The 13,572-nt window shown below is 34.2% G+C and overlaps 1 protein-coding gene across 1 annotated transcript; it reads right to left on the bottom strand.

Annotated features, from left to right (window-relative positions):
- Positions 1-1,981: 1,981 nt before the first annotated feature.
- Positions 1,982-5,029, bottom strand: LOC122027704 (succinate dehydrogenase [ubiquinone] iron-sulfur subunit 1, mitochondrial-like). Its single transcript, XM_042586703.1, has 2 exons — positions 4,257-5,029; positions 1,982-2,324 (listed from the first exon to the last, which is right to left on the bottom strand). The coding sequence occupies exons 1-2, from the start codon at positions 4,949-4,951 to the stop codon at positions 2,156-2,158; spliced, it is 864 nt and encodes a 287-aa protein (XP_042442637.1). The 5' UTR covers positions 4,952-5,029; the 3' UTR covers positions 1,982-2,155.
- Between the last annotated feature and the right edge of the window lie 8,543 nt (positions 5,030-13,572).

The raw sequence follows: 13,572 nt of genomic DNA, 5'->3' as shown, positions 1-13,572 counted from the left end.
TTTTTTTTTAAAAAAATTATGATTCATTATCTATCTAGGCCGTCGGCCTTCCTCATAGTTTGTACACCGAATAAATCTGAAAGAGTGCTCCTTACCTAACAGCCAATGTTTAATTGTGAACATGCATGGGCATAACTTCTTATTAGAGTGGCATATGATCATACCAACTAATTATATTCCTATTGATATCCATTTATGTTTTGCAATTCTTGATACTTACCTTTATAATCAAATTTAGATAGGTGGTTAAAATAAGAGCTAAATTAAACAAAAAATTAAGAGCTAAGATAAATTACAATTAAGTCTTGTAATTAAATTAAGGAGGAATAAGTGGATATAGAATTAAGTCATTTTAGCATAAAATGATTTTATTGGTGGAATTATACTGAAGTGGAGTATTTGACGTAGTAGACAAAAAAAAGTTTAAATTAGAATTATCTTTGGGATAATGGGATCCTTATATATTAGTCAAATGTAATATGTAAAAATTTGACTACTAACTTCAGATGTCCTAATGACCGAGGGTTGACCAAGAGCTTAGAAGGTTGGTGACTTAATTGGTGTTAAGCAGAAAGATTAAAGAAATCCAAGGAGGTCTTGGCAAAATTCAAGGAGATCAAAATTGATTGAATGCTAAAGGAATGTTGGAGAGGTCTTGGAAAAAGTCCAAAAAGATTAAAATTGATCAAATGATGAAAAAGTGCAATAAGTCTCCAACGAGTGGTTCTTTATGTAGGTTAAGATTGATCATATGATAGATGAAAAAGTTTAATAGGTTTTAATAAAAATTTAAGGAGGTTAAGGCCGATTAGATGATTAGTAAAGGATGCAAAAGTCTAAAAGGTATTAGCACTATAAAATTACAAGACTTGGAGGTAAATTCTCTAAACAAATAGAGTGGAGAGGTCTCTAGGCAAATGAATGAAAACCTAAGAGTTGTAAGAGTTTACTAAGAACTGTCATTTTCATATATATTTTCGGAACGGTCACAAGTGATTCTTTATCATAGTTTGCGAATCAAGTCACAAGCTAAGTTAGGGCGAAAATAAAGATAGAACAAAGCTCAAATGCACGTGTTTGGAAATTATAAAGGTAACAGGAGATGTTTCAAAATATAGAATGAGAAACGAAAGCAAACGAAAGCCTAGTAACTTTTGAGGTGCCCAATTAAACAATCTCGAGTCATTTCTCAGTATAGAGTAATTTGGAAGACCATAAATATGCTTTCCATTTGCTAAAGAATGCATCCTCCCCACCTGTTAATTTGGATGAAAAGCTACTATTCTCATGTAATAAAGTTCAAATATGACCTAAAAAATATTCTAAGTTCCTCTTTATTTACTTCCCTCCAGTAAACAATGAAAGAAAACTCTATTTCTTTTCTTCCCTAAGAAAATACTTACTATAGCAGCCGAATCAGAGATCATATAAAACTTGAAGATAAGAGCATACTTGAAATTGCAGTGGAATCACAGATCATATAGGCATATAAAATAAAAATTAATACACCATCTTTATCAAGATTGTCTGTTACTGCTGACACTTCCAAATGGTTGGTATATAATTTCCATATAACAATGGTTCTTCAGGTGAAAACACCAGAGTACAATTTTCCTCTTTATTCTAATTAGTTTCGACAATAATGGTTCTTAAGGTGGTGACACTAAGCCAAAGTTTCGATGTAAAAGTATACTCTAAATGGTTCTCAAGAAAGCTGTAAATATACCCTCTTTACCCAGCTATATAAAGATTTAAGCCCAAAAATTAAACCCAGGTTGAATAGATGATGATTTCAGATATGCAGATGATGCATGACCTGTTGTGATGATTTCAGATTTGAATCCAAGTATTGCTTTGCTTTTATGTAGTTTCAAACATTTGTCTCTAAATTCCCTCATGAATGTTAACAGCATCACGAGGTACTAAACTACTGCATGCAATATATTCTATGCCTCAACTCACATTAAACTCAACAAACAAATCAATTCAAAAGACTGTTTGTGATAAATAAAGAGCCAATCAGAAGCAATATGAGTACCAAATAATAAAATAGTTGTGACATCTCCCACACGTCAAATGGAAGTGCAGAGCTTTTATTTTGAATCCCAAATTGATGCTAATTGTTAGAAGGAACAAATAGTCCTTTGGGGACAGTTCATTGAAGCTGAAGCTTCTTGATTGACTCGATTTGCTTTGCAGGATTGAGTCCCTTGGGGCATGCATGGGCACAGTTCATGATGGTGTGGCAACGGTACAGCTTGAATTCATCATTTACAGCATCCAGCCGCTCCTTGGTGTACTGATCTCGGCTGTCCTGTATCCACCTTCAAACATAACAAAACAACAGTCACGATGAATGTGCTGAGACAATAGAAAGGTACTCGAAGATTGATCTGAATGTGGCAAGACAAACCAGAAGGAAGATGAACACAGAATAAGGCACAAGGTCTGTATCATGTTTATCATCACAATGTTTAGTTGTTTGCATCGTTGATACAATTAATTTACTATTTTGTCCTAGCATCTTCATAGTAGATAATAATAAGAACCATTAACAATCAACTGCCAAGTTCTACCATCAAACTTTGCTGGAAATTCCGCACGTTCTAATATAGTTGTACACCTTCAAATGTGTGTTAAGGAGTTCTTGATCGACCAGAATAATAGCAAATTTGTAGTAATTAAATAACCATCCATTACCGAATTTCCCTTTTGTTTATTCCATCTATGTTCAACTTGTAAGAAATCAAAATGTCATGTTAGCTTGTCTATACCCATAAAAATATAATAATATAAGTGAATATCCTGGATTTCCACAATGGAAAGCTAGTGTGTCTGCACTCATAAACCTTGATTCAAATGAACTTTTGAAGGAAATTTTAGAAAAGGAACAAGTAGGATTTTTTTGCCCACAAATTCCTGAGTTGCATTGGCATGAGTAAGGAGGAGCAACTGCTAAAAGAGAAGTACCCAACACCAATGCAATAGAAAAAGAAACCTCATCTTGGGGATAAGTCTACTTTGCATCTTTCATTCAAAGACTATATCAAGAATGTTACTCTCTTGCTCATTCCAACCGCATGGAGTCAGACTATGCTTCCTTAGTGGTAAGATATGACATCAGGCTTATTTTTTACTTCCTGCTTTATATGAAAGAATTCAAAGAAAAAAAAAGTAGAAAGAGATATTTAAAAATTCATTAACCGTGTACAAAAACATTTTTTTTTAAAACCTAGAATTTAAATTTTAGTTTTCTAGTTCCCTACAATATCAGAACTTAATCAAAAGGGAATAAATAGACAAGAGACAAATATTGAACGAAATGATCATAAAGAAATGGAAGGATTGAAATAATCTTTCCTACTTTCAGTTGCCTCACAAAATACATGTAAAAAATTCATATTTTCCAAGTAAAAAAAGGGAATAAAAGAGAATGGTCATAGTTGGATGCTATTTAATAAATCCTACAGTGAACATTCTATTGTATTACATGAGAAAGAGTTAAAAAGATACAAATTATACATTATGTTCACTCCATTATGCTAGCATACAGACGTGTTGATTTTATTTTGCAGGGATGGAGAGAAATCTTCCTGATTTTTCAAAGCAGCATTCCATCAATGTTGTAGTCATGATTAGCTTATGGAACATAATGGGAATATAAATTTGCTATCGAACTTAAGCCTTCCCTCATAGATACTTGCAAATAACAATGTGATATTAGTATTTCTATGCTACCATGAAAAATCATCAATGCTAGTTCCCAAGCTTGGAAGCATGAGGTTTTCATTAGGACTAGATAGCTAGCACTAAAATTTATCTGAACCTGTGAAGATGAATCACCATCCTATTTTCATAAGGCTGGGGAAATGCAACTTCGCATATAGCTCAATGGAGACAATCCCATATAGCTCAAATAATTGGGACAAACACAACTTGATGATAATGATAATGATATATAGCTACAGCATATTCAGATTTTAAATAGACTTCCTTTAGAAGGCAAAACCACCAAGTTCTATACAATCATCAAAGATTTAAAGCCACTGATTTCATTAATCTTTAATCACAATACACAACATGATATCTAAAATACAGATTTTCATCAATACCAACCTGAAACCATTGTCCTGTATCAGTGATTAAGAAAGCAAGGCATCGAGGTTATTCTTTTAAAGATTCAACCATTAGGCAACTTGAAAAATATAAATAACAAGGAAATCGTTTTAAGGAATCAAATAAACAACGTGTCATACCTATTGGCATGGAGGAGGGCAGCTGGCCCGAGATAGGTCTCAGGGTTCCACCAGTAGCTAGGGCAGGAGGTGCTGCAGCAGGCGCAAAGGATACACTCGTACATACCATCCAGCTTGGCGCGATCCTTTTTGCTCTGAAGGATCTCCTTCCCTGGGGTTGGCGAGGGGTCCTTCCTCTTAAGCCATGGCTCCACGCTCTTGTACTGGCTGTAGAAGTTTGTCATGTCTACCACCAGATCCTTGATCACGTACATATGCGGCAGCGGAGTGATCGTGCTGGCACCGGAGGAGGACGAGATCTTGGTGAGACAGGCAAGCCCGTTGTCCCCATCGATGTTCATTGCGCAGGACCCGCAGATGCCCTCACGGCAGGAGCGGCGGAAAGTGAGGGAAGGATCGATCTCATTTTTTATCTTGATCAGGGCATCAAGGACCATGGGGCCGCACTCACCGAGATCGATCTCGTACTGCTGGAGCTGAGGCTTCTCGGGATGATCCGGATTCCATCGGTAGATGGCGAAGGTCTTGCTGCGCTTGGGCTTGGCCGCGGCGGAGTCGGACTGGAAGGAGTGGGCCTGCGCCAGGAGGAGACGAGCCGCTGTGGGGGACGCAACGGTGGTCGGAGGGCCATAGGTGGGGAGCAAGCCACGCGCAGCGGAGGAGCCTCGGCGGAGAAGAACCCTCGCAGCGGCCATGATACCGACGCTTCGAAGGTCGCGAAGCAGCAAGTCGGAAATAATAAATAAGGAAAAAAAGAACAAATAAAACACGACTAGACTAGTGAGGGTGGTGTGGTCACTTTCCCGTCCGTATGTTGGCGGAGGCGCGTGGGAATAAATATTGCTATCGTGTCATGAAATTATCTGCATATTGCCTTTTATTTTGATCCAATTACTTTTCTTTAACAAAAAAGAAAGAAATTAAACTGTTAAACAGCAGAATTAATTATGCCATCAAGTTCGTTTATGCAGCAAGTTCCAGGTCTAAGTGCAGATAAAGCAATGATATATAATCTTTTTCAAATTTCCATTACAGTTCCAGAACTTAATTAACTTGTCTACTTATTTTCCAAATTACTTAGACCAAAGACATTTTTTTCAGATACAAATGAGACAATGATACTATTGGAAATTAAAATAAGTCCATCCAGTAAAGTTCAAAAGCATAATTATGCTTCATAACTCATTATATATATATATATATATATATATATATATATATATATATATATATATATATATATATATATATATATATATATATATATATCCTTATGAAAAAAAAAGAAAAGAAGGAATAGGAAGTCTTCACCTAAAAAATTCCAAACATTGAAGAAAAATCACACAGAATAGATGGTAGTAACCAAAATCCTAATTTCAGTTTACACAGTACATGATCAATAGATATTGGTTATTAGAGCATAGACATGGCCTAGTTCCCACCAAAGAGAAAATAATAGATATAGCCTAGTAAACAATCCAAAACTAAGATAAAAGAGACAATGACGCTTATGCACTAGCCACTGGTGTAACAGTAACCATTGGAGGACTTCTGATATAGTTGAGCAGAGATGCAGAATATGGTGATGATGCCCTTTTTGCCCTCCCCTACATCAATCATCGGCATTATCATTAAATCATGATGATTTCATCCATTGGAAGACGGCTTGCAGGTACACCAGTCAGAAGTGAGTTTCGCTAAATATGCAAGTGTCTGTGAGAGGTATCTTTTCCATAAGCCTTCATACTATAAACACACTTTTATTTTCTTGTTGCTATACATCTCTATATTAATCATAATCAAGCATCAGTAAAACACTGCATCTTCAGCTTCAACTGTTCATTCCCTCAAGATAGATATCACACCTGGTGTCTACCTTCTTGCCTCTTACATCTATGAGCTCCCACTTATTGTCTCAAATCCCGAATGCATTTGCCAATTTAGTTCATCACACCAAGTATCCTCCGCCCTTGCAACTTTGCTTGACTGCCAAAGAGTCGAGGAAATATTGCAGGCAGTATAACCTTTCATAATCATTGTAGCACCGGAAGCTTTGCAGCATTCGCCTATGTGGAATAGTCAATCTTGACATGCTTAGTTTGGGCATCATGTATGAGCCTGCTCAATCCTAAGTGATATAATAGCGAGCCGGCAGAACCACACTGAACAATATTCACAGCCAACTGTACCTTTGAAATACTAGTGAAAGACAATTCGAACAAGAAATGCAAATAATAATAATAATAATAATAATATGGATTGAATTCCTTGATTGGAAAGTGAGTTGCAGCAGCTTTGACAAATGTGTCAATGATGATGTTCCTTGTTGGAAGACAATGTTTGATCAAATTCTAGATATTGTCTCATATACACCTGAGAGAACTTGCAGAACATGCTATTATCCATCTTCTCTAACAATCAATTGAAAATGAGGGAAAGATTGTCCATTATTTCCTCTGGAAAAGTTGTGAGGTTAGGCTGTCTCATAAGTCACTATGAACACATCAATTTTATATGTACAAGTCACACAAGGAGAAATTGTTGATGCAAAGGGAAAGCTTCACATGAATCTAGAATTTTCAGAGCATCCTGCCACATAAATTTTAAAGTAAATGATTATGCTTGATCAAAATTCAGATCTATGTTGAAGGTTAAGTACTCGATACTTACTTGTAGGGAGGACAGGGGCAAGAATTGGTCTGATATTAAGGCTCTGAATAAAAGATAAAATTTGCTCATTGCCAGTTGCCATGAATAACTTCAGTACCTTCTCTGTCAGTTTGCCTGCCTGCAGGGTCTTCTGGAAACATCAATTTGGTCTTCTCAGTTAAGTGTACAAGCTTAAAAAGGCAATAGAGAAATTACCTATGTGATAATTAGTTTTGCCTTAAAGGAATAGGTTGACAAATTCAAAGGTTTGCAAGCCATAACCATACATTGAGATGCCCATTTATTTACATTTAGGTGACTCAATCAGACTTAATATCAGGAATATATTCAATGTGAATCTCTTACAATACGGGAAGTGCTACTGACCAGTTAAACCTTTGGAATCAGAAAGAACTTCAAACCTCGATTCAGTAAGGAATTGAGATAACAAATGAACAAGCTTAAAAATACTGTTATGTTAGGCTAATAACAAGTTGAATATGAAGAAAGCAAAGGCCAAGTTGTTAACCTCATGAAAAAGCTCATGAATAATTCAAGAGTAGTGTTGCTGACCAAGTTCGTTTGTAAGCACATATGCAGACTTGTTTAACAGTACTCGTGTGTACTTGAAGTTTATTTGCAAGTGAAATAAATATTTGCTACACACATTTGTTAGTATATATAAATCCGTTTACTCATTTAATCAAATAAATTCCGTTTTCTTGCATTCTGAATTTCTGCATAATAATTCAACATCAATTTGACTTGTTATCTTTTTTTAGAATACACACAGGCTAGTGCCGAGATAACCAATAACAAGATTAGTTGTAGCTTATAAAATGATTTGAGCAGGCACCAGACAAGATGTCAATTTGAGTACGGGAGGAAGATGGCATGAAATTCATTATCTTTTGAACTAGAACCGTGTATTTACTCTTTTACTAATTTGATCTATATGTCTGTACCAAAGTGGCAACTCTTAGACAACAATCTAACTGAATAAACAAATTAAACCCTCTCTTTCTTTGGTGACCGCTTAAATACATCAAGATCTTCAATTGATTGCAGTCAGATAGACTATGATCTATGACCTCTCAGAAATTACAGTTCGAAAGACAAAAACAGTGTAGTCCTCGTTGGATACAAGCCAAGGAGTGGTTGAAAACCTCCGATAAAAACGAACCGGTGACAGAATCAAACAACAGATCCACTTCAAACATAAACTTGTGAATCAAAAGCATTCGGCTATCAAGAAACATTAAGGGCGTTCAAGAAAGAGATTGGTACCCAGAAGAGCTCGAGGAGGATTTGGTCGGGGATGGAAGAGAGATCAGTGATGTGAGCGATGTGGCGGAGCGCGGAATCGATGGTAAGAGAAAGCAACGAGGGAGGTCGCATCGTCCAATCCTTCGCCTTCCCTCTTCGCAAACCTAACGAGGAGCCACGATAACTCGCAGCCTTCCGCCTCCGAGCCTCAATTGTGTCTCCCTTCCGAGGTTTGAGTCGCAGTCGCCCTCTATTTTTATATTCGTGTTAATTTTATAATACTCTTAAAATTTAATACTTTTCAAAGTATGTTTAGGTTGCTAACTAATTCTTGGTCTTCTTCTTTGTTTGATTTTAGTGTATTTCGATAGTAAATATTAACATATTCTTAATATTAATAAAATCTCTGCTGAGTATTTTAACAGATCGTCTATGTATTATGATAAAAATAAAGAAAAATATACTATAAGTTATGTTTGAAGGGAAATTTTAGGAACTAAATATTCCAAGTTAAATATAACTAAGGGAATTTCTACATCCCATTTCCCATCCCATTTTCCAAAGTATCTGAAACACATTAAAATCGTTTTGATTTAAATTATTATTGGTTGATGGTGTCAACATTTTTCTCCCTCTCTCTCTTAGCGCATGCAAGCCTTGCCGCTTTTCTTAACTCTTCAATTATGAAAATCTTTCGCTTTGTTTTAGTTACGAGATCATCCCCCACTGAAAGCTTACATAAGTGTCTTCATGTGCCCCTCAGGCGGCATCAAGAGTTTTCGACGAAAATTCACACTAATCGTGTCTCTCTAATGAAGGGTTTAGGGTTTCCATCAATACTCTTATTTTAGAATGGCACAAAAAAATGGGTCGAGTGTTTATCCTCTATTATTTAATTATCCATAAAGGTATCACTTTCGAAACTATTGGATTTGCAAAAGCTCAACCAGTTTGTTAGTTTTTTTTATTATTAATTTTATTTTTTTTAAATTGTAGGATTTAATTGATGTTGGACAGAAATTGCATTGAAATAGTATGTTAGGTTACTTTAACAATTTTTTTAAGCATACATAGAGAAAAGAAGACATTATAGATTTGTTATTTGACATGATCGAAACATAATAATGACCAAACAATTCTCTTTTAGTATTTTTTTAGACATACAAGTTATACAGCATATTTGTGATATATTGATCAATCAGAGGATTGCTACTCTAAGGAAAATAAGTTCAGTAAGAAAATCTCCTTTTCGAACAAAATATTGGAGGCGGAGAAGCCTCTTACACGAAAATGAAACTCGAAAGGAAAGAACTGACTAGAACTTGAAGTAATGTTATTTGAAAAGGAGAAAATCAGAGCTCTATTTATAATCCACTAGTCGAAAATGACCATTTGCTGACGTGACATAGTTTGGGTGCTTATACCCTCTCCTGGCGCCCTAAGCGTGGCAAATCTTATCTTCATGTAAACAGCTACGCAACAGGCACGAGATAAAATTTTATCCCAGTCCGGGCGCCAGAAGTAGGTCCGGCTACTTGGACACCCTTCCACGATGAGGCAGGCATCGAGGTGCCCCTAGGCTGACCCTGGGGGCCCGGTCGCCCGGACCCAATCCGGGCGCCCAAAGTATATCTTAGCTCCTGGACTTGGTCTAGGTGCCTGGACAGTCAACATCTCGTTGACTATCCAGTTCTACTCCGATCCGGCTCCGCTCGCTTGAGTGATCTCAACAATCCAGAATAGGGCTCACCCGAACCCATTTTTCGACCTTCTCGAGCAGTCTTCCACATCGGCTTCTCGTCCCTTGGAAACTTTGTGCACTTCCTTCTTATCCACTAGCTTACTCTTTCGTAGCACCTTATCTCTCGGACGCACCGAGCCCGTCAACTCTCTCCATGCTGTCCTTCTAGCTAGTTGCATCTTTTGTTGACTTTCTGTACTCTTAAGTTTCTGTACACTTAGATACAAAGCATCAAATGACAATAGGACCTAACTTGACTTGGTTGATCACATCAAAACTATCATGGGGTACTTACAATCTCCTTCTTTTTGATGTGAACAACCTAAGTTAAGTTAAGGTAAATCAAAAATAAATAACAGTGGAATAACAAGTATTTAATATGCAATTAATAACATTTAATGTAAAAAAAATTACCCTCCCTTTAAACTTAATCTCTAACTCTCCCCCTTTGATCACATTAAAAATAGGAAAAATGTTGAAAAATAATTTGGAAATAAATCTAAATTAAACTCTAAGAGTTAAAAATGGCGAACTTAAAAAAAAATGAACTTTAAAGTTTGAAAATATGAACTTTTGTGATTTATTAAGTAGTATTAAAAAAATATTTAAAAAATATTTAAAAAATTATTTTTAATTATTACAAAATTCTAAAAATAATTTTTATAACAGTTAAGCTAATATATCTAAAGTTGTGATAAAATTTGCACAAAATATGAAATTGATTTAAGCAATAATAAATTATTTTCTACCGAAAGTTGTATTTTTTAAAACATGCTTAAACATAGTTTCTGAACTCAAAAAATTGTAATTTTTTTTTTAGAATGTAATAGAGCAAGTATTTTTGTAAAAAAAATAAATTTTTAAAAATTGAATCTTCAAGAATTTTTTATATTAAAAATTAGTATTTGGATAAATAATTCATAGAAAATTCATTAATAGTTGAAAAAGTTTAAAAATATTTTCTTGGAAAGAGAATATGATAATTTTTCACAAGAAAATAAAGTTTATAAAAATAACACTGTGAAATATTTTTAAATTAAAAAATTCATAAAAAAATAATTCAACGATAAAACAAATTTAAAATTTTTTATATTGATAAGCAGTGAAACTCTCTTTCTCGAAAAAATTAATATCAAATTAATTTCAAAGAGAAACCATACGAAAATAAATGTTAGACAATTTTAAGTAAAAATTATGAATTCAAATTAAAAATAAAGCATGTATAATGATTTTTAATTTAAGCATAATTTTAGAACCCAATATAGGTTCCTGCCTACTGGATTAATTAGAAATTATTTCAGAATATATTTTGGTGATAAGTTTTTAATTTAGCCCTCATGATATCTAAAATGCTAATTAAGTCCTTGATAATATCTAATTTGTTGAACATGTGAGCATGCATAATTCTTTAAATTTTCTATTTCTACTTTCAAATTTTCATTTAAAAATTTTATCTTGTCAAAATCTTCTAATCGACGAGATGTTGCTAAGGTTATTTTTAATTCTTCATTTTCCTTTTAAATATTATATTTTCAATTTCTAATTTACAAGAATTTTTCGATAGTATTTTTATAAATTTAAATAACTTATCAGGAGATAGAGATCGTACATGACTTACCTTGTCGATTTCATTATCTGATGCTCTCCCTGTAGTGCTGCTTTCTTCTGATATTGATCCCCCTTCATCGATGCTCTTGATGCTCATCTTGGATGAGCTTACTTCTTCATCTTCTTCGTGACTTGCCATCAACGCAAGTCCGGCATATGCTTCAATTTCTGACTTTGATGTTTTGTCCCATGCCACTTTTAGGTTATTGTGCTTCTTCAGGGTCAGTCCTTTATCTTTGTTCTTTAGTTTTGAGCAGTTATATTTGGCGTGCCCTTCTTCATTGTAGTGATAACGTTTCACTCTCCTTTTTATTCTTTTGGCTTGCACTTGATTGAATTTATTAGCTTTAAAGAATTTTTTAAGCTTCCTTACCATAAATGTAGTTTCGTCATCATCGAGAGAAGTTTCAAACTTTGGTTCATCTATTTTTGCCTTTAAGGCTATATTCTGTTTGGACTCCTTCTTTAGATCTGCACATCTAGTTTCATGTATTTCAAATATAGAAAATAATTCCTCTAAATTACTTACCTCCAGGTCCCTAGAAATGTAATTTGCATCTACTAGGGTTGACCATTCCAGTGTTCTAGGAAAAGAGTTAAGCACATACCTTAGTGAATCTTGGTTGATTACCTTTTCTTTGAGATTCGTGAGAAAAATTGAACAAATCAAGAAGAAGAAAACAAATCAATAATCTTGAGAAAAATTGATTAATCTTGAGAAAATCAATAATTAATCTAATTCAACAAATCAAGAAGAAGAAGAACAACCAACAAAAATTGAACAAATAGTAAAAACCAATTCAAGAATAATACATCTAAACCCTGATCATCAAATTGAACAAATAATAGAAAATCCTGAGTTAAGAGTTTAAACTCGATCAACCTTTAGGAATTTTAAGCCAAATATCACTAATATTTAAAATTGAATCCAAAACTATAAATGATGCATTGTCTAAACCTAACTAGGTAATCGTAATGCAAGAAGAGTTAGGTTAATTCGAAAGAAATCAGGTTTGAGACCTAGTACCTCCACCAAAATGTAAGTCGATTATTGACACTAAGTGGATCTTTAGAAATAAATTAGACGACAAAGGAGAAATCATTTGGAACAAATCCCGATTAGTTGTCAAAGGGTTTAGTCAAGTCAATTACGATGAGACTTATGCCCGGTAGCTAGACTTGAATCCATAAAGATGTTGCTAGCCTATGCAGCATCAAAGATTCAAGTTATATCAAATGGATGTTAAATCTGCATTCCTAAATGGGAAAATTAAGGAGGAGGTCTATGTAAGTCAACCACTAGGTTTTAAAAACCTAGAATACTCAAACTATGTTTTTTAAACTAAAAAAATGCACTATACGGATTAAAACAAATACCTGGGGCTTGGTATGAAAGATTGCCTAGCTTCCTAAATTCAAAAGGGTTTAAAGAAGGCTAAATTGACCCTACACTTTTTTATAAAAACTCTTGACTTAGACATATTCATTGCCCAAGTGTACGTATATAACATAGTATTTGGATCAACGAACTCAAAATTTTTAAAAGAATTTATAACTTTTATAGAAAATAAATTTAAAATGAGTTTAGTTGGAGAGTTAAACTATTTTCTAGGACTACAAATTAAAGAAAAAAACTACGTGCACCAAAGTAAATATACAAAAGAACTAATTAGGAAATTTAGTATGGAAAACTCTAAAGAACTAAAGACACCTATGTCAAGTAACATAAATCTAGACAATGACCCAAATGATAACTCAGTTGACTTAAAATACTATAGAAGCATGATAGATACCTTACTATACTTAACTGTAAGCAGAACTGACATATTATTTACAGTAAATATGTATACTAGATATCAAACATGCGCTAAAAAATCCCATCTATCAAATGTTAAAAGAATAATTAGATATCTAAAAGGAACCATAAATGTAGGAATGTGGTATTCGAGAACATCACACTTTAAATTAGTTGGCTATTCTGATTTGGATTATATCAACTAAAAGTTAGATAAGAAGAGTACTAGTGGAGGATGTCAACTATTAGGATCTTTT

This window comes from Zingiber officinale, chromosome 10A, assembly GCF_018446385.1.
Source record: "Zingiber officinale cultivar Zhangliang chromosome 10A, Zo_v1.1, whole genome shotgun sequence".
NCBI lineage: Eukaryota > Viridiplantae > Streptophyta > Magnoliopsida > Zingiberales > Zingiberaceae > Zingiber > Zingiber officinale.
Note: the sequence above shows the minus strand (reverse complement) of the source record. Positions and strands in the feature narration are given on the sequence as shown.

What these genes read in the sequence shown, in the direction of transcription:
- LOC122027704 (XM_042586703.1), bottom strand. Translation starts at nt 4,951, where the DNA reads ATGGCCGCTGCGAGGGTTCTTCTCCGCCGAGGCTCCTCCGCTGCGCGT. An exon ending in GCCCTCCTCCATGCCAATAG is followed by an intron (nt 2,325 to 4,256) that starts GTATGACACGTT and finishes TTATGTTTGAAG; the next exon opens with GTGGATACAGGACAGCCGAG.